Raw genomic sequence first — 24,254 nt, forward strand, 5'->3', positions numbered from 1 at the left:
ATGTCGATGACTGGGTCGCCCCCGGCGTTGAGCACTTTTGGTAGAAGCCCAAAAACATTTTGGGTTCAGCCAAACAGGTCAGAGAACATTAATCAAGAAAAAAATATATGCAGCAATGATAACAATGAATTAAGTTTAAAGCTGTGGCTCTCGACTTTATATTTCAATTATAAAATTAAAAAGAAATGATTTAGCACACCCCCACCCCTCATGTTGGTGGAAGGACCTGGATCATAATGTCTGACTCAACTTTTATGATGCTGCCAAACTTAATTTCTTTGAATCAGGACCTCCCGTTTCTGAAGCAAGTAGCTTGTAAAAAAATAAGGTGTGAGGCATAAATGATCCATCTGCCACTGAAAAGTGTCAAATACATATCTAATAAAGATGTTTAATAGTATAATAGTTTAATCTCGCCATGATTACAGCTTTAAAACTGGGGCTGCATGAATGGATTTAGCCAATCTTGCTGACTGATTGTTGTCTATTTCTCCCAGCAGGCACAGATTAAGAAAAGAATGATTTATGACCTGTAGTTGATACATTAAAGAAAGTACAGTTAAAGCCATAAGGACAGATTTATTATTTAGCACTTTGTTGTTTGTGTTGTCATATCTGAACCCTGGTGAAAAGTAATTTTATTGTCTATTATAATTCAGATACTGCCTCTGTGTTACTTGGCTCCGCCCAACACTACAATTTGATGTCATGAATGTAAAAGCAACAGGTTATGTATGCTTCCCCTTCATTTGTCAAAACTGGAGGAACAGAAACCAAAAGAAAAAAATATAAACTAAATCAACAACACTGGACTGTGCAGACGTTTCACTGGCTTTGTTTGATCCAATCACTTTCTTGGCCACAAATTCATTATTAGCTCATTGAAAATAATTTCTCATTACACTGTTTCATAAGTCAAGAAAAAGTGCTTACCAATCAGATCATTGATAACATGTTTTTACCTGCAAAAGCTGAAAACTTAAATTTGATTAAAAGCTTAGCAATAATAAATTCTATAGAGGTGTTGACACTGAATCCCATTCGTCCTGAAACTCCATTTAGCAAGGCTGTGAGCTCTTGTGTCGTTGAAGTGGCTTGATGAGATTCAGTAAGAAAGGATGTGATGACAATAACGCTGGAAGCCACAGTGTAGAGACAACACGATGCTAAATCCACCAGAGGAAATGACTTCAATGAAAAGACTTTGCAGCAAACTTCCAAAAAATAAAAAAAGCAAAATGCAGCAGGTCCGACTGGTCCAAAACAACTCTTTATAACATTTCAAAGAAGGCAAAAAGGACAGAAAAGCCACAACCGGTATGAGGATGTTTCAGCCACGCTTCAGTTTTCAGTTTTCAATGTCTCACTGGTGTCAGTGTTATGGATACATAAAACAATAATTAGAAAGGATTATTTCCAAACAAGGCTAAAAAATCTGAGCAGACAAAACGCATTACACATACTTATCTCTTCATACTGTGTATTTCATCTTTTATTTGATGATGCTTTGAGATGAAAAATGGGAACGAGAGACGCCATATCTGAAGGCAGTACTCATTCACTCCTGTGTTTCCCAGAGATACCGCCTCTGTTGCTTCGTAGCTTTATAGAAAATGTCATCACATCTCAGAAAGAGGAGACATCTGACACCTCGGATTTTCTTGTTACAAGGAATGCTGAGGAAATGTTATTAATATTCATATGAAAAGCATTACATGACAGTGGATGTCCCAATGCTTGACAAGCACTGCCAGGAACAGTGTTATACTGAAGAAAATATTAGCAATTAGCAAATGAGTAGTTGATTAACCTTACATGGAAGAATAGTGCAATACATGGTGTGCAGGAGTTAAACATTCATAGGGATTTATTTTTATTGCAAGATTAAATGTGTATAAAATTCAACCATGAAATATTAAGGTAACGGTGAGATGTTCATAAATATCTGAAATACTTTGCTTGCCCTCCCACGTCCCACATGCTTTAGCTATTTCTGCTATTTGGAGGTGCAGATAGAGAAAACCACCTCTATACAAGGGACTAAAAGTTCTAGCTCTGTAATATTGCCATAGTGCAATCCCTGAACAGAGGCAAGCATCATCCCTGATGTAACTTAAAGGCAAAACGTGTAAAATGATATACACACATAGACAATCGATAAAAATAAATCACCCATAGGCTTCGGACTGTGGGGGAAAAAAGTTCCAGGAAAAACCACCCAGCGTTCATCCTAACAAACAGAACAAGAGCTTGACACTGTACTGGAGTCAGATCTGGACCTCGCACACGACTAGGAGGTTCTTCTCACCTGTTGTGAATAGAGGCTGTTGCCTAAGTGTGTGACTGTTCACACCTACCCTCTGGAAAGCACTGCCCTTTATAATATCCAGTGCACGGCCACATTCATGTTAGACCTGGCATGGCTACAAATAACAGCAAAATGCACACTAAATTTGAATTTATTTTCACTGAAGCCACATTTTCAAACAAATGATTATCTTTTTTTAATAACACTTTTGAGCAGTGGCAAAATTTTGGCTCTGTTAAACAGAAATGCTGAGATGTGGAAAGTGGTGTTCAGCACCTGAATGCATCCGACAACATGAATTTCTGGTAATTTATTAATTAGCAATACTTCTTTACCCTTCAACTTGTCCCATTAGGGGTCGCCACAATGTGTCATTTTTTTTCCATAAAAACTGATCGATAACATTTCATTGACTATTAGTTTATTTAAGGGGCTACTTTTGAGAGTTTGCATTTAAACTGGGGCGGCAGTGGCTCAGTGGTAGAGCAGACGTCTTCAGACATCGCCCAGACATCAGCAGTTCGATTTCCGCTCCCAGCAGACATCGTCGGAGTGTGAGCTGACAGTGGGAGGTGTCAGCTTACCTCCCAGCCAGTGCCGAGGCGTCATTGAGCAAGGAGTCGTCCCCCATACAAGCTGCTCATTTGGGGCACACCCCGGAGTCACAACCTGTCACTCTGCCTGCCCTGTACTGCTGTACTAATTGCATGCCTACAGGCCCCTAGTGTGTTGTGTCCGTTTCAGGGGCCTGCATATAACATTGTGCTGTGACTAACACATATATATACAGTGGTACTTCTACTGACGAAATTAATTGGTTCCGGAAGAAACCAACACAGTGGTGGAGTGGCGTCCCTCTTAGCCAACGGGATGCCAGGAAGATACGTAATAGGTAATAGCCAATGGCAGAGCAGCTATGAGATGTTGCGTTCAGGAATCTGTGGGAGATTCAAGTATCAGAAGGTACTGTGTTTTTACATTACGTAAGTCAAAATTTCTTTCGTAGAGGCAACATTTTCCTGCTGAGAAATTTCGTAAGTAGAAAATTTCGTAAGAAGAGACATTCGTAAGTGTATCACTGTATATGCATGTACTTGTATGAGTGAAAAGATAATTTCCCCACTGAGGGATCGATAAAGTGAATTTAATCTTAATCTTTAATAATAACTTGTAATCTATTGCTAATGAATATTTATATACTGGAACAGAGAACGGAAAAGATCCTAAAGGAAACAAATGGAAAAGATCCAAAAGGAAACACTGTCCTCCAGTAATACCTAAACACCATAATAAATACAATTTTATTTAATCAAATTGTCACCGATTCCTTTATCTTGTTACATGACTTCACCTCAAAGCCTCTCTTTTTGAGTCCTGACTGCATCCTCTTCTCCTATTTTGTCTCACTTTCACCAACCTAGTGTACTATCATATCTTATTCACTCAAAGGGACATGATATCCAGGGCAGTGCCTCTTTGTTAAATGAGATGAGAGCCTTTCCTGATGTGAGATATCAAGGCCAGCATTTAAAATTTAAAGTGCTGCTGTTAAATATAGCGTTCATGAAGGAAAGCATCTCCGAGTGCAGACCCTAACCCATAGCGAGTCCCTTTGCACATTATACTAGTTATTTTTGGGTATGTGTTGGGTTTTCTGTAACCTTATATGTTACAACAAGAAACCCATTTCTCCCAGTAGCCCGGTTTGTTGTGCTTATCTAAACTCATAGGCTGTTGTGATAGCAGAAAGAAAAATGCACGTATTTAGTTAGAAAGATAATACTATCTCAGCACTGGTAAACCATAATTCCTGTAATCCGCCACTAACACCAAGACTTAAGTGTCTCTCCTCAGAGAAAAGAAACATACTTGAACCTCCCTTCAAATCTCCTACTTCAAATCCTCAGTATCTCATAAAGTCTCTCTTCACTTTCCACAGTAGCACGGACGCAGATCTGATGATTATCTGACAGAGTGAGACGATAAGAAACTGACCCAGGTAAGATCTTATCAAAACATACTGTGCATTCATTTCTTAAGGCAACATGCCAGAGAGGCCAAAGTCATACCTCATTAGTTTCACTGTCAAAACCACTTACAGAAACTAAAAAAAAAAAAAATGGGGAGGGTTTATACAACATAACGATTATTAGTTCAGCGATCAACTCTGACATGTTGCACATAATTTAAGACACCTTTAACTACTAATTTATATTGCACGCTTTTGATTTGATGTGGGTGTCATGAAAGTGACAAAAACGTACCAAAAAAGTGAATATTTCTACAAAAATATCAACATTTACTTTCTCTTCAGGTTCTCAGAATTTTAGTCTTAAAACATCAACATAATCCTGACTTTTCCAATGTGTTTGAAAATGGTTTATCCCTGACCATAGAAAAAAATACTTTCTCACCCAAACCTCACCACAGACATGTGGTTCAAGACTTTATTCAGAGTTGCAGCAGTGGTAGCTCTCCAGAGCCAACGGCTGCAGCCAAAGATAGTAAGTTTCAAAAGCAATATGAATTGCAACAATGAGCTTTCTTGTCATTTTGTGTGCTCAATGCCAGACCACCTTTTATTTTTTTTATACAACACCATGGCTGCATCTGATTATCTGATGTCCTGGAGGCAGTGAATTCCTCAGACAAGTCACTGCTGGACTATTATAGTTATGGTCACTGTCACATATTGTAAAACTATCCATTGACTCAGAATCAAAATTTCATTGAATGGGGAGACATTCCCTTTCTTCTTACTTGTTTGTGCTATAAAACTGTCAAAACAAAATATCATGCTCTGCATTAAAAAAAAACTTTCACCAGGAAACACTCCAAACTCATGTTATACATAAAACATATTTAAAGAACATTACCTGAAGAACCCCTTTAAAAAAAACCTCACCCAACATGCATTTGGTTACATATTTGGAAATCGTCAGACTTTGTTCTTGACTTGACATTATTTCTGTCAAGCCCTAATGAAATGCTGCTGCAAACGCCTGCAGTCGTTAAGCAGCTGTCAAACAGCAATCTAATAAGCACAGATGGGTCAGGAGGATCACAGTCATTTCTTTGAAAGGCAGTGGTAGCAGCTCAGCTGGACTCAGACTGCTTGCTGCAGCGTTACCAGCCTCAACCTGCACCAGCTCATTGTATCTGTTGAGCCACAGACAAGCTGGACATTAAGAAGAGCCCACTGTGACTCACCCAGTGAATGGCTTTTATTATCCCAACTCAGTCTGCTCCCAGGCAAGATGTGAGCAGAGGAGGAGTCCCTGGGGACAACCCCTTACCCCCTCCTTGTCACCTTCCACTCCACCACCCACAAACTTGATAAATGACTTCTCACTTTCCAGCCAACAGCTGTCTTCCTACTTCTTCATTTCCTCTGAAATGTTACAGCTGATAAAGCTGATAAAGACTTGTATGCATATATTTACACATGTGGAACAGTGGTGCAGTAGGAAACACTTGTCTCACAGCAAGGTAGTTCAGAGTTTGATTCCATCTTGTACAGAGCTTACATGTTCTCTCTGTGTCTGTGTGGGTTCTCTCGGGATTCTCTGGTTTCCTCCTATCTCCCAAAACATGCAGTTTAGGTGAATTGATGACTCCAAACTGTCCGTAGGTGTGAGTGTGTGTGTTTGAGTGGTTGTCTTCTGTGTGGCACTGCTATGCACTAGTGATGTGTCTGAGGTGTACCCCACCTCTCGCCCTTAGCCAACTGTAATAGGCTCCAGGTACATCCCTGACACCCTAAGGCAGATAAGTGGGTATAGTTGACGAGTATAGTTGTCTCGCCTACAATAGGTGGACAGATGGATGGATACGGTATATTTATACACAGTATGCAGTATATAGTATTCACAGTATTAATTTTACCTCAAGAAAGTAGTGCATCCCTGGGATGCGCTTCAAGAAAAATATGTGCATCCCAACATGATGTTTATGCATCCCAAAAGTAATAATAGAATATATAGTAGAATGTACGCAAGGATTGAGTTTTGCCATCAGTACAATATAAAAACTTAACAACTGTTAATTGTTTTTATTAATAACAACTACTTATGTAAAAAGAGAAAAAAAAATTCTACATTTGTTTTATCAAAATGTTAAAGCTTGGTAGTCATTTAAAAAAACAGTTTTAGAAATAAAGATGTAATACAATTTTTTTTTCACTTTTGCCTTTCACTCAACAGTTTTGTTTGCCTTTAATTTTTATACTATATTCTCCTGTGGACACTGCAACAAGCTGACAGCCTTCATCACACAAATTTCAGTAATATCCGTCAGTGATATCTGTATTTTTTTCTTCATTAACTTTTTTTTGTTTTTTATTTAATAAAGCACTCATTGTCATTAGCTTTTTCAGAGGCATGGTAAGAATCAATCGATCAACCTTTATTTTTTAGAGCGCTCAATCACATCAGCAGACATTTCAAAGTGCTTTAACAGAGAGAGAAACCTAACAGGACCTGACAGGGACTAACTCCTCGCTCTCGCTGCAGCGTGTAAAACGTGTTGCCATTTGGTTGACTTTAGTAAGGCAGAATCACGCAGGTGAGTCTCGTGACGAGAAACTCGCACGAGATCAAAACATAATGGCGGTTTCCGGGTTCGAAATTTAAGTGGAGAAGTGAAAAAAATTGTGAATATTTTTTTTCCCAATGATTCATGAAGAAAAAGAGCTAATCCTCACATTAGAAGCTGCAATGACAGAATATGTGCTTGAAAAATTAAAATCAATATATTATCAGAGCTGCTAAGGAATCTGTGTAAGACTGGAACATCACTGTTGATGATGCTGGTGGAACAGCTTTATCTACTGTTTATACCTGCTGGATAAAAAGGTATCTGCTTCACACAGTCGGCCTCAATCTACTTTGGGTGAACCCAAACTTGGAGCTGTTCAGTAAAAGGAACATGAAGCAAAAGTAAAATTATACATCAGCACAACATTATTACACTCCTGGAGCTGCATTGAGCCGGGCCCTGTCCAACAGATCAATAATACATGATTAATTCTGCCTCTTTATAGTCATACAGCTCTTCCAATCACAGCACAAAAGTGAGCATGGAAGACAAATACTACCATGGATGACAGCCCGACAGTAGAAATGACCGTGTGTAACACTTTTGGTTGCTCAATCAGACAGAATACTGGTATTTGCTATTCACTTAGGGCTGCAGTAGCAGCTCTGAAGAGAGACTTGAATTTCTTTTTCTACCAGCTCTTAGAATGAGCTGCATCAACAGCTCATTTCTGTTTTCATTTTTTAGGCGAACATTTCTATGGCAATAGAAAATCAAAAATAGGCCAATAAAGATGATTCAACCCTTTATCAATGCAGATAACTGACACAAATTGCTGTGTGTTAAGCATGGAATTATAGCTAAACCTAATTCATGATGCTAAATGTAATAACCAAAGACTTTAAGACACCCCAAGCCACAGTGCCAAAAAAAAACAAAAACCTGAACGATAGAGTGGGTGAGATATAATTTCTTATGGTCCAAGGTCTCTTGCTTTCTTAATAATTTTATTCGTTACAATCAAAAATTATTTAAAATGTCAAAAGTCCTCACAACTACAAAATAGAGCCCATAATTAACAAAGTACACTCTAAAGAATCAGCAGAGGAGAAGCTGAGCTCATTAGAATTAACTCAATCCAGAATAAAGACTTCATACGTCAAATAAAAAAGGAAAAGAGTGGTGCTCAATGCAATCCAGCAAGAAAAGAAAAAAGCACTTGTTACTGTTAAGACACAAGATTGTCTTACAGAGTCACTTTAAATAGATGACAATGCAAGAGCTTTTTCTCAGTTCTTTTGTAATATATCCTTGGTCTGGCATTCATGCAGTGTATTCACTCCCTGCAGCTGGTGTATATTGTATTATGTAGGCTAGATGAACGAGTTGAGAAGCAACCCTGAATAACATTTTCAACTGATGGTTTGCACCAAAAGAGAGAAACTGAACAATTCCATGAATCTTCTCTCAGAAATCAAAGACCACAGCCTCCTACCAGATGCAGCCCGATCTTTGCCCAAATATGGATTTGATTACAGTCAGGAGTCCTCATCCTTCAAAATAAGATATAATGACAAACCTGCTGCTTTGTTTTGAAAATGTAGTTATTTCAAAGAAGGAAGTTTTAAGAAATGAAAAAAAATAAAGAAATAAAAATTATATACTGCTTGAGTACGAACTGGTTTAAGAAAATGGCAACTTAGCAGGAAGGAGATAAGGAGATTAGCAGAATCACTGAGCAGGACCTGCTGAGCCTCTGAACTTGATGAGGGATGGCTAACCCATCCATAACATGACATTAAATATGCATTTCATTTAATCAACAGTTGGAAAAAGGAAAGGTGTAGTGTATGTATATAAATTTACAGATTTAGAGACTTGTTTTTTGACAGTCTACTGGTGGTACAGTGGTTGAGGGTTGGGGAGGGGTGGTATGTCTCTGCTATGCAAGGCTGTTGTGCAAACTGTAAAACATTGACTGGAGTGAACTGCTTTTTGTGATTCAATGGAAACATGTCCATCTACCTGTACATGTCAAATCTCAAGAGCAGCCTCCTTAACGAAACAAGAAAGCCTGCCAATAATGGATAGCAAGAAGGGAAGGTAGGAGGAAAGAGTCACAAGCTTTCATTATATACAGTATCATCTGGAAATACCTCACACACCGAGGAGCTGAAAACAACTGATCTGCAAGGCAGCATTTGTTCATGGCCCATAAATCCATTTTTCAAAAGGAACATGCACTACAGGAAAAAACTTGGTTTCCAATCACAACGTTTTCCACTACATCCCTCCTCTCAATTACTACATTCTGAAAAGGCTTCCTCAGAGGCCATAATATTGAGCAGAGCACAGCTTTATTGTGCATGGCACATCCTGGAATGGAGCCATTCTGGGCTGCAGTGTATTCTCATTCCAGCCTGCAAAGAGCAAATCTTCAGGACCGAGTAGGCCGAGCACAATCCCGGCTTTCTCCCGGGGGACTGCGACACGGGGATAGGGTAGAGGCACCCGTTAATTGAACCCATAGCCAGTTTTACTGAGTCAAAGAGGAGGAGGGAAATGAAGAGAAGGGCATATATAACATAGCAAAGAAGGTTGGCATTCAAGGTGATGGTAGGGTGTGTGTGTGTGTGTGTGTGTGTGTGTGTGTGTGTGTGTGTGTGTGTGTGTGTGTGTGTGTGTGTGTGTGTGTGTGTGTGTGTGTGCATGCGTGTGTACGTGTGTGTGTCAAAGGGACCCAGCTGGCCCAGGGGCGGGGCATGTGTCTGGACTGGAGACAACCTTCACTGACACACTGACCTATGTGATACCAATCATGCTCCCTGGGGAACACTGTTATCAAGCCAAAGACACCCAGCATGTATGATTACAGCAATTAGAGGCGATCGGTCACAGGTCGGCAAACACTTCACCCCACATGTGAACAATGAAGGTAAGGTCAATGACAAGTGCTATGACTTTTAATTTAAACATTTTTTGACATTTGTGACATTTATGAAATAAAACGATGCACCATATGTTTCACCACAAGAGATTAAATCTGAAACAGCACATCTTTAACATATTTAACTGTGATATACAGTAGAATGACATGGTACAAAAGTAACTATAGTCAGTCAAGCTTTAAAGAGACACATGTTAATTTCATTGACTGTATTTAACCCTTACAGCCCTATGATCAGCCCCGTGATCAGATCAAACTATGTTTTTAAACCATTTTTAACAAATAAAGTCTGTCACGTGTATTGCTGTGCGCATGTGCGACAGTATAGATGTGAAACTGTCTTCCAGTTTTTATTTGGAGCCGAATGATCCTGGAAAACCGGAGATATGATTTACATTTGATCTAAGACAAGCGGTTCAAATGGCTTCTTATAATCAGATGGCAGGCAGTTTTTCTGTCCATGTCGCCATCATAGAAGCGGTGATGCATTTATTCACGTGATTTGAACATGTCTCGCGATTCGTGCATTTTGTCACGTGATGCAAACATGTGTCGCGATTTGTGCATTTTACGTCTGTCTTATTTTGAAAAACTCCTTTGAGGCGTGGCACAAGTGACACAAACTGTATATAGTTATCTTATAAGCCTATGGAAACCTTTTTTGAGTTCAAAATCAATTGTTGAGCATGTTTTTGGTTTATATCTGCTATAAAATACAATTTGTTCCATTTTCTAATTTGACTGTGTCTATTTTGGCCCAAAAAACTCCTTTAAAGAGTGGCGTAAGGGGCACAAACTGTATATAATTGTGTTAGAAACCTATCGCAACCTTTCTGGAGTTCAAAATTAATTTGATGACCATGTTTTTGGTTATTTTCTGCAATAAAATAAAATTTTGCCATTTTCGAATTTGACTGTCTATTTTGGCCTAATATGTCAATATAGTAAGTTATAGGCTGGGCTTGCACTAGGAGCTAGTATGACTAAGCCACTGTGGCTCAGTGTAAAAGAATTGAGCAAGTCACAAAAAGCCACACTCTGTGTCCAAGACAGTGGCGCACGGGCAGACAACCAACACTCGTCGAGGGGGCCGGGGGGTGGTCCAGGGGCCCTCCCCCAGGAATTTTTTTAGAAAATGGGGTTGTTTTCCTGCATTCTGATGGCAAAATCTTCTGTTCAGTTTACCCACAAAAATACACTAAAGTCAACAGTTCAAGCTGAACTATATTTCTGTCCTACTTTATGCAGGTATAAATGTGAGATTCAGCAATTGAAAACTTTCACTATGTGAAGATACAGGTAAACATTGAGTAATATTTTGTATGACTAAGTTTTACTTAGACTAGAAGACATTTCAACTTTGACCACCATCAACACCATTGGTATGCCATAGTTTATTTTATTTTTTTTGATTCAATATGATTTTTCATTTCAATTTAAAAAGGCATGAAATATAGCAAGTGTAACCCTCTTATTGAGTAGGCTGGACAAATATCTAAGTATATATATCTACCCAATATGTAGGTTCTACTAGGTTCAAGGAGACTGGCGGTGGTGAATGGAAATTTGCCACCCTAATAACACACAGACAAAATTTAAGTAAAGTAATATTTAAGTGTATTTAGCAACCCAATATGAACACTGTAAATTTTTTCAAACACATGAATAACAAAACAAAATATATTTTTCCACACCATTATAACTGTCCTATTCAGTTGCAGTTTCAATGTTCATCCAATGTCTATAGTTCAAAGTTATTCAATTTAATGTCAGATCTGACTTACGAAAAGCAACACCAAAAAAAAAAAGAAAAAATCTGAGATCTCAGTTAATAAAAAAAAATCTTAAAGGACTTGTAATCCTTTTCCTACCACCCTTGTGGGAACCAGGTGGAGCATTCAGGAGTATCTGTGTCCACTGTATCCACTGTACACCTTCCACGGGGCATGCGGTCCGCACATGTCAAGGCATCAAGTCTTGGTGCAGATTTCAACCATAAAAAAAACAACCAGCCTGTACACAATTGTATAGAGCAGTTACTATTAGTGATCAATTAACAACAAAAGAACACATCCTAATTCATCGTAAGTGAATCTTTGCGGTGGGCATTTTTCTCTTTCAGAGCGCCTCAATATAACTGACTCTACAATACCGTCGCTAACAGATTTGTCACTACTGTCTACCGGTTCTGGTGAATCGAGAACTGAGTCAGTCATGATAGGTGTCATGTCAATTCCAGGGATGTCAATAACCCCATGATCTGAAACCTTAGCATTTGAATGAGCAAAGTCACTACTACTTGCACTAGAGAATTCAGGTTGTGTCAAGGTAGGTTTGTTAACATCAAGCAAGGGTATTTCTGGTGTTCTGGTGAGTGTTTGAACTGTGGGAGGAGGCGGTTCAGATGGAACAAAAGTACATTTTGAGAGTATTTGAGGATTCCAATTTCTAACGTATAGAAACTCCTCTTCATCACTGATGATATCTTCATCACTGTACTCTCCTTCATTGTCATGGTCTTCTGCTTTTCCATTATGGTTCCGCTCCTGGTCCTTATTGTCCCTTGTCATTTCGAGATTCAGATTCTGCTTGGTCCAAAACAGGTAAAAATCCGCAAGGAAGAAGCAAGTCCCTGTGTAACGTGCGGTGGGGACCACCTCCACTCTCTGGTTTGACCACATACACAGGACTGTCTTTGATCCTTTTTACAACAACATATTTTCTTCCCAACGGTTAGCAAGTTTATGTTTCCCTCTGATGTTTACATTTCATCACCTGAAAACAATTCGGCATTTCTGATCTTTTTATCAAATCTCATTTTTTTCTTCTCCCCCATCTTTTTGGAGTGTTCAGCAGCAAGGGTGTAACTTTCTTTGAGGTTTCCACGGAGATATTTAATGTAGTCAGAGTAGGACTTTGAACTGGTTCTGCCAGGGTAAGTACCAAGAATGAGATCAATAGGCAGCCTTGGCTGTTTGCCAAACGTAAGTTCGTATGGAGAGTACCCTTTAGTGTCATTTTTTGTGCAATTATAGGCGTGTGTTAAAGGCCTAACAAAGTCTCTCCAATGATACTTGTCTTTGTCCTCCAGCGTGCCTAACATGTCCAAGAGCGTCCTAATTGTACCGTTCCACCGGGTTACCTCGGGGATGGTAGGGAGTGGTACGGATCTTACTTGTGCCTATCGGTGTGGAAAGCTCTTTGACGACCTTCGACTCAAAGTCTCTGCCTTGGTCGCTAAGCAGGCGACTAGGAATACCATAAGGGATGATGAGGTTATCCCAGAGAGTTTTGGCAATGGTTTTCGCTTTTTGATCTTTTGTTGGTACTGCAACTGCAAATTTTGTAAAATGATCTGTCATTACTAACACATTTCTAGTGTCTTGACTGTCCGGCTCAATAGACAAGTAATCAATACACACTAGTTCAAGAGGGTAAGTTGCCTGAATGTTCTCCAGTGGTGCAGCTTTTTGAGGAAGTGCCTTTCTCATAAGACAACGGGAACATTTCTTGCACTTATCGTCAATGGACTGGGACATTCTTGGCCAGTAAAATGTTGCCCGAGCGAGGTGAAGGGCCCGCTCAAAACCGAGATGACCAACCTCGTCGTGCACACCTTGTAAAGCTTGTTCACGATACTGTTGTGGCAATACTAGTTGGTAAACAGAGCAACCTTTATTGTTAACCCTTCTGTACAGCACGCAATTACTCAGCTCAAGTTTGTTCCATTGTTTCAGCAAGAGTTTAACATCATTTGTTTCATATTTTGTTTGGTTGGCACTTGGCTTCAAACCTTTTTCCAACAGGGCTATGACACGAGCAATAGATGGGTCAACCTTTTGTGCTGTGCACCAATCAGCATCCGTCATTGATGGTAAGATGTCTTCTCCATAAGCCTCGCTAACTGATGTGGGGTCAATGGCGAGAGACTCAGCAATTAAGTGGGATTCTGATGGACTTGACACAGAATGTAGAAAATATTTTGTGATCAAGTTCAGTTTGCAAGTTAATTAAACCTCTCCTCATATCATCAATACGAGCTTTTTCTTTGACAAATGGTTCATCTTCCCAAGGTGGTTCTTGGGGGTCGCCTGGACAACCCATCGGCATCTTTGTTTAATTGGCCTGCCCTGTACTTTATGGTGAAGTGATAACCATCTATGTCCTGCTGCATCCAACTTGGCAGTTGTTAAGATGTAGTTCAATGGATTGTTATCGGTCAAGACATGGAAACTGGAACCATAAAGGTAATCACTAAATTTATCACACACCGCCCTTGAGGGCTAAGAATTCAAGTTTATGTGTTGGATAATTCTGTTCACTCTTAGAAAGCCCACGACTAGCATACGCAATCGGCCTCAGTCTCCCTCCTTGCTCCTGGTAGAGCGCAGCTCCCAACCCATCACAACAGGCATCAGTGTGTAACACATAAGGGAGTTGTGGGTTGGCGAAAGCAAGAATGGGTGCAGATGTTAGCTTCTCAATTATTGTTTAATGCAGTTTCACACTCCTTAGTCCATTGTTCGTCAAGAGGCTGATTGGAACTTTGAGCTAGTTTGGGTGGTTCTCTTTTGTAGATTTTGCCTCTTTTCTTTGGTAGGCAATAGCCTGAGCTGAGACGGGTCAATGGTTTGGCTATCTTGGAGTACACTTCAACGAAACACCTATAGTATCCAGCGAAGCCTAAAAAACATTTGAGCTCTTTGAAATTGGATGGTCGTGGCCAACTTTTCAGACCAGAGATCTTTTCAGGATCTGTATGGACTCCATGAGCATCCACAATGTGACCTAAATACTTGACAAAGTTTCTGAAGAAGTGACATTTTCTGGGGATAACTTAAGACCATAGTCTCTCAGGCGAGTGAGCACTTTCATTAGTCTGGTTTCGTGTTCTTCTAATGTGTCTGAGAACACTATTAGATCATCTAAAAAGACAACGACTTCGTTGAGATGGAGATCACCTACACACCTCTCCATTAGGCGTTGGAAAGTGCTTTGGGCGTTTGTGACACCTTGTGGCATCCGATTAAATTCATAGAATCCTAGGGGGCACACGAAAGCTGTCTTATGTTTATCGTTTTCAGCTACTTCTACTTGATAATAACCGGACTTAAGGTCCATAACTGAAAACCATTTAGCTCCACTAAGAGCTGTAAATGTCTCCTCAATGTTTGGAAGGGCATATGCATCGCGAACAGTTCTTAAATTTAACTTACGATAATCTTTGCATAGTCTGATCGAGCCATTCTTTTTCCTAACCAATACAATCGGTGAGGCAAAAGGACTTAGACTCTCGAATGATTCATCCATCAAGCAGTTCCCTGAGATGCTGTTTCACTGCTTCTCGGTCACTTGGATGTATGGGTCTTGACCGCTCTTTGAAAGGTGTCTCGTCATGCAACCGGATTTGGTGTTTTACAGCTTTAGTGTGGCCATAAGACATGTCATCAAAAGCAAAAACCTCTGGAATACATTGCAACTTCTTAAGAATGCGTTCTTTCCATTGCTCAGAAAGAGGAGAATGATCAAGGCTGAGTGCAAGTTTGTCATTGTCGTCATTGTGTTGACTTGCGTTGTCCTGAGTTCGACCAGGGGCTAGCGGTGAAACATGTTGCGCTGCACAAGCTTGAGCGACAATGCTGTTTGGCTGCAGTGTAACAGTATGTTCAGTCATGTTGTGTAAAATTACAGGCACTTTGTTATTGGCATTAAAGGGAATGTCCACTAAAGCCAACTCAAGAAGCAGTCCGCCTGGTAACTTGTATCGCTCATTGGGTTCAAAGACAAAGTTTGTGTTCTGGTTCTTTTTTATTTTCACATTGCCCATAAGACATAGTTTGTGGTTCGCCGGGATTGTTACTGGCTTCTTACTATGTAGCATGACAGGGCAAATGTGACTGTCATTTCTGTGTACTTGAGCAATATGTTGAAGGATCGTTGCAAACTGCTTTGAGTGTAGTTTGCGAAAGAACTTTGGGCCATCTTGTTCTAATAATTGGCCATTAAGGTGCAAAAGTGCATTTGTCCCTATTAACAGTGGGATTTTACTGTTAAAGTGACACTCAGGAACGACGAGGGCCAAAACAGCTAGTTGTTGGTCTTTGCCGGCAACATTCTTAGGAAATGTAATGTGTGTCTGAATGTAGCCCAGATATGGGACATTTTGCCCTCCGGCTCCCTCAATTTCAAGAAGAGCATTTATCGGTTGAATAGGAAGATGGGACAGATGTCGTTCGTGAAAGTTCCCAGAAATTGTTGTGACTTGTGAGCCTGAGTCCATTTGGATTCACATGGTATGTCATCAACAAGTACGGAAGCTGCACAACGTGGGCCGATAAGACCTTCTGGTACGAGGTCAAGACAGATGGCTGTGGGTTGCATTTGTTCTGCATCTTGCATTCCAGTGACATAATTTTGAGTCTTGGGGCTAAAGTCTTTGATCACATGTGACCAACGGCTGCAGTTTATTTCTTTTTTTTTTTTGAGTACCGCTGGGACATGAGCTCTGTACCACAACAAATTAAGAAGAAATTTGTGTTCCTGTGCAACGCATAAAGTGTGACAAGGTGAGGTAATAATAATGGGTGAAAGTCAACAACTTGTTTGTTTGTGGATGTTATATAAAGACCTCGATGTAACACAGCAGAGAGTGTTGATGCCTATGGAACTCTGAACATTCCTCCTACAAGCGACTTGAGCAAAACACTTGTATTCTGTGATTCTTGTTAAGGCTTATAATTGTGCAATATAATGTCATGTAAAAGTAATTGTGATGATTTTATTTGTGATGATTTTATTTATGATTATTATTAACTCATTGACTGCCAGACACATTCAGAGCGGACAGCTCCCCAGTGCCAGAGATTTTGAGCATTTTCACTGAATTTTGAAGGCCCACCAAATATTCATTTTTTAGGCTACATAAACATTCCACATATCACACAGATGCTAGATTGTTTCTAGCATCTATGTGTGTTTAGTTATTGCCCGTAGAACACAGGGTGGTTTCAGCAAAAACGGCTGATTTTGACCAGAAAACGGAGATAATGACGTTTTACTGCAGAGAAGCAAATTCAAGCAAAACTCCAACGTCAAACTTCTGAAAATACTTTTACTTATTGAAACAATGCAAACAACATTAGAAAAAACATTTTTGATGAACAAATGATTTTATAACAATTTTGAAAATTAGACAAAACATAACAAAGACTACATTCATTTCACTCTCAACTGTCAGAACCATTTACAGGTGAGTATGTGTGGGTGTGTGGGTGTAATCAATAATATTTTTTTGCGTGTGATAAACAGTAAAGCATTCTCCTGCATGCAGGGGAATACGACATGCCTTGCACCACATCCTGGTCTCACTCCTCCCACCCGTTCTAACACACACACGACATTTCCTTGAGGGATGTGCTTTCCTGGTGGTGGCCCTCAAACGTTCCAGCTTATGCCTGGACATCAGGCCATCGAGTCTGTCTTCTGGGTCTCTGTTTCTGCGTGACCTAGTTTGCAGCACGTCTTCGACCTCCATCTCCTCGCCCTCCTCATGTGACACGTACCCCTTTTCAGTCCAGGACCTTGCAATACACTTCATGAAATCAAGGTGTGATTTCTTGATCCCTGGGTTCCTGGACCTGAACAACACATAGGCGTTGTACACACAAATCTGGAACAAATAGGCGACAAACTTTTTTGTCCAGTTTTGAGTTTTCCTGATGAAGGGGTAGTACGCAATGTTCTGGTCAAGTTTGTCCACCCCATTCATGCAGGAATTGTACTGTACCACACACTCCGGTTTGAGCTGTGCCACTTTGTCCCGCTGACCCTTCTGCCACACCTCCACCCTCTGCATCCTGTCGTTGTGGCAGGTTGTTATCATCCTCACCAGGCGCTTGTCCTGCCAGGCCAAGACCAGTACCCGGCCGTTGTGCCGCACCACCTTCCCCTCCTCACCCAAGTCTGTCTTTGACGGCTCTCTGATGATTTGTGGTTCGCCACGGTTTTTCCTGAGAGTTCCACAAACATTAGTCTTTTTTTTACACAACTGCTCACACAGTTTTACGGAATTATAAAAATTCTCCATGAATATTGTGTACCCCTGCTCGGTCAGGCGGTCAAGGAGGGAGAACACAATGTCTGGGAGTGTGCTCGGCTGGCCAACATAAGGCAACATATTATAACAATAGCCAGTCCGCGAGTCACACAAAATATAAGATTTTATGCCATATTTGACTGGCTTCTGAGGGTTGTAAACCCTGAAGTTCAGGCGGCCACGCCACTGCAACATCCCCTCATCTATGCAAATGTTTTCATGGGGCTGATACAGCTCTTTGAATTTAGAAATAATAGAATCAAGGACAGGACGCACTTTATAAAGTTTATCTCCAGCATTCTGTGAGGCATTGTCATTGAAGTGGAGAAACTTCCCAATTAGCTGGAACCTGTTGCGTGGCATGGTGTTGTTGAAGTATGGAATGGCTTCCATTGGATCCTCACTCCAGTACATGCTGACGCTGGGCTTCTTTATGTAGCCGGTGAGGAACGTAAGACCCAAGTACTTTTTGAGCTCTGGAACTGTCACCGGTTTCCACACCCTCTCTCTGGAGTGTGGCAGAGCTTCAGGATGTGCCTGTATAAACTGCCGTGCATACAGGTTGGTCTGAGACGCAATGTGACCCAGCAGCTCGTCAGTCAGAAACAGCTCCATGAAGTCAACCGGCTGGTCTGAATCCAGGTCTGCAGCCGCATTCTGGGGACCAGGGGTTGCCACGAATGGGAATTTAGTGGGTTTCCAGCCATCATGACCCCAAACACCTGCATCCACCTCCAGTGATTGGTGTCTCCTCACACCTCTCCCTCTTGCAGGTGCACGTCCTCTACTCGTTTTAGGGACTGTAAAATATAGAAATATACAATTTTACACTATATATGCATGCTTGAAATAAGTAGGATATCATTTTACACAATATATATTATATATATATATTAGATAGATAGATAGATAGATAGATAGATAGATAGATAGATAGATAGATAGATAGATAGATAGATACTTTATTAATCCCGGAGGAAATTGCATATACACACATGCCTGAAATATGTACCATTCTACAAAACATACACACATATTATACATATATACACACACATGCCTTAAATAAGTACCATTTTACACAAAAGAGTAATACATTCATGGATGGGGAACAACTTATGCGGGATGGAGGGCCGACACGTGTTTTTTACATCATGCAACAAAGTAGCAAAATAGTTACCTTTGCTCCTCAGATCCTCCGTGGGCTCCCACGGGTCTGGGGAGGACTCCCTGCTGCTTTCTGACGGTATCCATTCAGATGAAGAATCCGGGTCCGGTTCAGAGTCAGAACTGTCGCCGGACAGATGCAGCGGAGAACTTTCCACAGCGGCGTTCCCACGTGGGACGCCGCCGAACTGCGGGGGGCCCCTGCTACAACCCGCCACGTTTTCCTCGCCTCCGATCCGGTTTTCAATCTCCTTGGGTGCATCTCCTGCACCCCCCCGATCCTTACCGCTCTCGCTCATTTTCACAGCAGCTACACTGCCAGACAAGCTCTGTGCCAGTGTTAGCTGGTTGAATCTGCCTCCTCCACATGATTTCGCCTTGCGCTTCGCCATTTTGCTCTCCACTACTGCCCCAACACCGACGCTTCTTCGTCGTTTTATCTGGTGATCTAGGGTGTGAAACACTGCCCCCGACCGGAATAAATAGAATACAAGGCTGAAAATCACACAGAATGTGCGAAACGCTTTGATCTAACGTTCCCTATAAAAAACGCCTAAGACGAAATATCTCATCTTTGGCACTCAACGTTTGGATTCTACAAGATGAAATATTTCGTCTTTGGCACTCAACGTTTGGATTCTATAAGACGAAATATTTCGTCTTTGGCACTCTGTGAGTTAATAGATTTTATTTTTACCAAAAATTGTTTAGAGAGGATCTATATAAGCAATAAATTGCAAACAAACCTAAAAAAAAATTTTTTTTCAAACACATGAATAACAAAACAAAATATATTTTTCCACACCATTATAACTGTCCTTTTCAGTTGCGGTTTCAATGTTCATCAAATGTCTATAGTTCAAAGTTATTCAATTTAATGTCAGATCTGACTTACGAAAAGTAACACCAAAAAAAAAAAGAAAAAATCTGAGATCTCAGTTAATAAAAAAAATCTTAAAAGGACTTGTAGTCATTTTCCTACCACCCTCGTGGGAACCAGTTGGAGCATTCAGGAGTATCTGTGTCCACTGTATCCACTGTACACCTTCCACGGGGCATGCGGTCCACACATGTCAAGGCATCAAGTCTTGGTGCAGATTTCACCCATAAATAAAAAAAGCCTGTACACAATTGTACAGAGCAGTTACTATCCATTCCATCCATCCATTCTCTTCCGCTTATCCGGGGTCGGGTCGCGGGGGCAGCAGCTTAAGCAGGGAAGCCCAGACTTCCCTCTCCCTAGCCACTTCGTCCAGCTCCTCCGGGAGAATCCCAAGGCGTTCCCAGGCCAGCCGGGAGACATAGTCTCTCCAGCGTGTCCTGGGTCGTCCCCGGGGCCTCCTCCCGATAGGACGTGCCCGGAACACCTCACCAGGGAGGCGTCCAGGAGGCATCCTAACCAGATGCCCGAGCCACCTCATCTAGCTCCTCTCGATGCGGAGGAGCAGCGGCTCGACTCTGAGTCCCTCCCGGATGACCGAACTTCTCACCCTATCTCTAAGGGAGAGCCCGGACACCCTACGGAGGAAACTCATTTCGGCCGCTTGTATCCGGGATCTCGTTCTTTCGGTCACGACCCATAGCTCGTGACCATAGGTGAGGGCAGGAACGTAGATCGACTGGTAAATCGAGAGCTTTGCCTTTCGGCTCAGCTCCTTCTTCACCACGACGGACCGATACAGAGTCCGCATCACTGCAGACGCTGCACCGATCCGCCTGTCGATCTCCCGTTCCATTGTACCCTCACTCGTGAACGAGACCCCAAGATACTTGAACTCCTCCACTTGGGGCAGGATCTCATCCCCAACCTGGAGAGGGCACTCCACCCTTTTCCGACTGAGGACCATGGTCTCATTTTTGGAGGTACTGATTCTCATCCCAACCGCTTCACACTCCGCTGCGAACCTTTCCAGTGAGAGTCGGAGATCACGGCTTGATGAAGCCAACAGCACCATGTCGTCTGCAAAAAGCAGAGACGCGATACTGAGGCCACCAAACTGGACACCCTCAACGCCTTGGCTGCGCCTAAAAATTCTGTCCATAAAAGTTAGGAACAGAATTGGTGACAAAGGGCAGCCTTGGCGGAGTCCAACCCTCACTGGAAACGAATCCGACTTACTGCCGGCAACGCGGACCAAACTCTCACATTGGTCGTACAGGGACCGAACAGCCCTTATCAAGGGGTCCGGTACCCCATACTCCCGAAGCACTCCCCACAGAACCCCCCGAGGAACACGGTCGAACGCCTTCTCCAAGTCCACAAAACACATGTAGACTGGTTGGGCGAACTCCCATGCCCCCTCAAGGACCCTGCGGAGGGTGTAGAGCTGGTCCACTGTTCCACGGCCAGGACGAAAACCACACTGCTCCTCCTGAATCCGAGATTCGACTTCCCGACGGACCCTCCTCTCCAGAACCCCTGAATAGACCTTACCAGGGAGGCTGAGGAGTGTGATGCCCCTGTAGTTGGAGCACACCCTCCTGTCCCCCTTCTTAAAAAGGGGGACCACCACCCCAGTCTGCCAATCCAGAGGCACTGTCCCCGAAGTCCACGCGATGTTGCAGGGGCGTGTCAACCAGGACAGCCCCACAACATCCAGAGCCTTTAGGAACTCCGGGCGGATCTCATCCACCCCCGGGGCCCTGCCACCGAGGAGCTTTTTAACTACCTCGGTGACCTCAACCCCAGAGATAGGAGAGCCCACCTCAGAGAACCCAGACTCTGCTTCCTCATGGGAAGGCGTGTCTGCGGGATTGAGGAGGTCTTCGAAGTATTCTCCCCACCGAGTCACAACGTCCCGAGTTGAGGTCAGCAGCTCCCCATCCCCACTATATACAGTGTGGATGCTGCACTGCTTCCCCCTCCCGAGACGCCTGATGGTGGACCAGAATTTCTTCGAAGCCGTCTTGAAGTCGTCCTCCAAGGCCTCACCGAACTCCTCCCACGCCCGGGTTTTTGCCTCAGCAACCACCAAAGCCGCATTCCGCTTGGCCTGCCGGTACCTATCAGCTGCTTCAGGAGTCCCACAGGCCAAAAAGGCCCGATAGGACTCCTTCTTCAGCTTGACGGCATCCCTTACCGCTGATGTCCACCAACGGGTTCTGGGGTTGCCGCCACGACAGGCACCGACCACCTTACGGCCGCAGCTGTGGTCGGCCGCCTCGACAATGGAGGCGCGGAACATAGTCCACTCAGACTCAATGTCCCCCGCCTCCCCGGAACGCGAGTGAAGTTCTGCCGGAGGTGGGAGTTGAAACTCCTTCTGACAGGGGATTCCGCCAGGCGTTCCCAGCAGACCCTCACAATACGTTTGGGTCTGCCAGGTCGGACCGGCATCTTCCCCCACCATCGGAGCCAACACACCACCAGGTGGTGATCGGTTGACAGCTCCGCCCCTCTCTTCACCCGAGTGTCCAAGACATGCGGCCGCAAGTCCGATGACACGACAACAAAGTCGATCATCGAACTGCGGCCTAGGGTGTCCTGGTGCCAAGTGCACATATGGACACCCTTATGTCTGAACATGGTGTTCGTTATGGACAGTCCGTGACAAGCACAGAAGTCCAATAACTGAACACCACTCGGGTTCTGATCGGGGGGGCCGTTCCTCCCAATCACACCCTTCCAGGTCTCACTGTCATTGCCCACGTGAGCATTGAAGTCCCCCAGCAGAACGATGGAGTCCCCAGTGGGAGCGCTCTCCAGCACCCCCTCCAAGGACTCCAAAAAGGGTGGGTACTCTGAACTGCTGTTTGGTGCATACGCACAAACAACAGTCAGGACCCGGCCCCCCACCCGAAGGCGGAGGGAGGCTACCCTCTCGTCCACCGGGGTGAACCCCAATGTATAGGCGCCAAGCCGGGGGACTATAAGTATACCCACACCTGCTCGGCGTCTCTCACCATGGGCAACTCCAGAGTGGAAGAGAGTCCAACCCCTCTGGAGAGGACTGGTACCAGAGCCCAAGCTGTGTGTGGAGGTGAGCCCGACTATATCTAGTCGGAACTTCTCAACCTCACACACCAGCTCAGGCTCCTTCCCTGCCAGAGAGGTGACATTCCACGTCCCAAGAGTCAGCTTCTGTAGCCGGGGATCGGATCGCCAAGGTCCCTGCCTTCGGCCACCGCCCAGCTCACAATGCACCCGACCCCTATGGCCCCTCCAACAGGTGGTGAGCCCATGGGAAGAGGGACCCACGTTGTCCTTTCGGGCTGCCCATGGGTGCAGGCCCGGCCACCAGGCGCTCGCCTTCGAGCCCCACCTCCAGGCCTGGCTCCAGAGGGGGGCCCCGGTGACCCGCATCCGGGCAAGGGAAAACGTGTGTCAATGTTTTTCATCATCATATGGGGTCTTTGAGCAGTACTTTGTCTGGTCCCTCACCTAGGACCTGTTTGCCATGGGTGACCCTACCAGGGGCAGAAAGCCCCAGACAACTTAGCTCCTAGGATCATTGGGACACACAAACCCCTCCACCACGATAAGGTGACCACTCAAGGAAGGGAGCAGTTACTATTAGTGATCAATTAACAACAAAATAAACACATTTCCATCACATTTTGAAAAGAAAATCATATCCCGACTGGTTTTATAATTAATTTGCATTTTCTGGTTTATGTTACTCATCAGGATTATCTTCAACAAAAAGAAAAAACATCCACTCTCCGTGGCTCAACACCAAACTTTTTCCAGCGTGTCGCTCCGTAGTAAACTTTCACAGTGTCCCGCTCATCACCAAACTTCTCTAGCCTGTTGCTCTGTACCCAACTTCCACAGCATCCCTCTCCATGTGGACAGCTGCAGCTCATAAAAGCTAATGAGCTCTGAGCAGGTGTGAGTGATTGGCACAGAGGTACATTCAGGGCACATAGGAAACCCCGTACTCAACCAAAAAACCCGTTCGAACAGAAATAATAAGAAAATAATACTAACAGTACAAGTAATACTGGGTTACACAAGCGAGGTGAATACACATTTACATGCATCGCTGGTTATTCCTGCCGGTCATAGGGAACAAAAGTCTAAGACTACAAACAAGTATTGATAATATCTTTCATTTACCTTCTGATCGGTCTGTCACCACTCCTACCCCCTCTCATAATGAGGACTTTAACACAGACTCTACTATAAAACACTGGATTTTTTTGATTGATCGTCCTCGCCTTGTCTTACACACATTCGCGGGTTCACCTTGTAGAAAAAC

At 43.0% G+C, this 24,254-nt stretch overlaps 2 protein-coding genes across 15 annotated transcripts in view; both read right to left on the minus strand.

Moving 5' to 3' along the window:
• Window positions 1-24,254, minus strand: part of fbrsl1 (fibrosin-like 1) — a 346,529-nt gene that overhangs the window by 274,021 nt on the left and 48,254 nt on the right. The gene's annotated exons all lie outside the window — the stretch shown is intronic.
• Window positions 17,000-19,717, minus strand: LOC137592828 (piggyBac transposable element-derived protein 4-like). 2 transcript variants are annotated; one of them, XM_068311274.1, is made up of 3 exons: window positions 19,067-19,717; window positions 18,163-18,686; window positions 17,663-17,800 (listed from the first exon to the last, which is right to left on the minus strand). In XM_068311274.1, exons 1-3 carry the CDS (start codon window positions 19,443-19,445, stop codon window positions 17,744-17,746), a joined length of 960 nt encoding a protein of 319 aa, XP_068167375.1. In that variant the 5' UTR covers window positions 19,446-19,717; the 3' UTR covers window positions 17,663-17,743. The 2 variants fall into 2 exon arrangements, with proteins under 2 accessions (XP_068167374.1, XP_068167375.1); XM_068311273.1 differs by having other exon boundaries at window positions 17,000-18,686; window positions 19,067-19,693.

This window comes from Antennarius striatus, chromosome 3 (genome assembly GCF_040054535.1).
Source record: "Antennarius striatus isolate MH-2024 chromosome 3, ASM4005453v1, whole genome shotgun sequence".
Lineage (NCBI taxonomy): Eukaryota > Metazoa > Chordata > Actinopteri > Lophiiformes > Antennariidae > Antennarius > Antennarius striatus.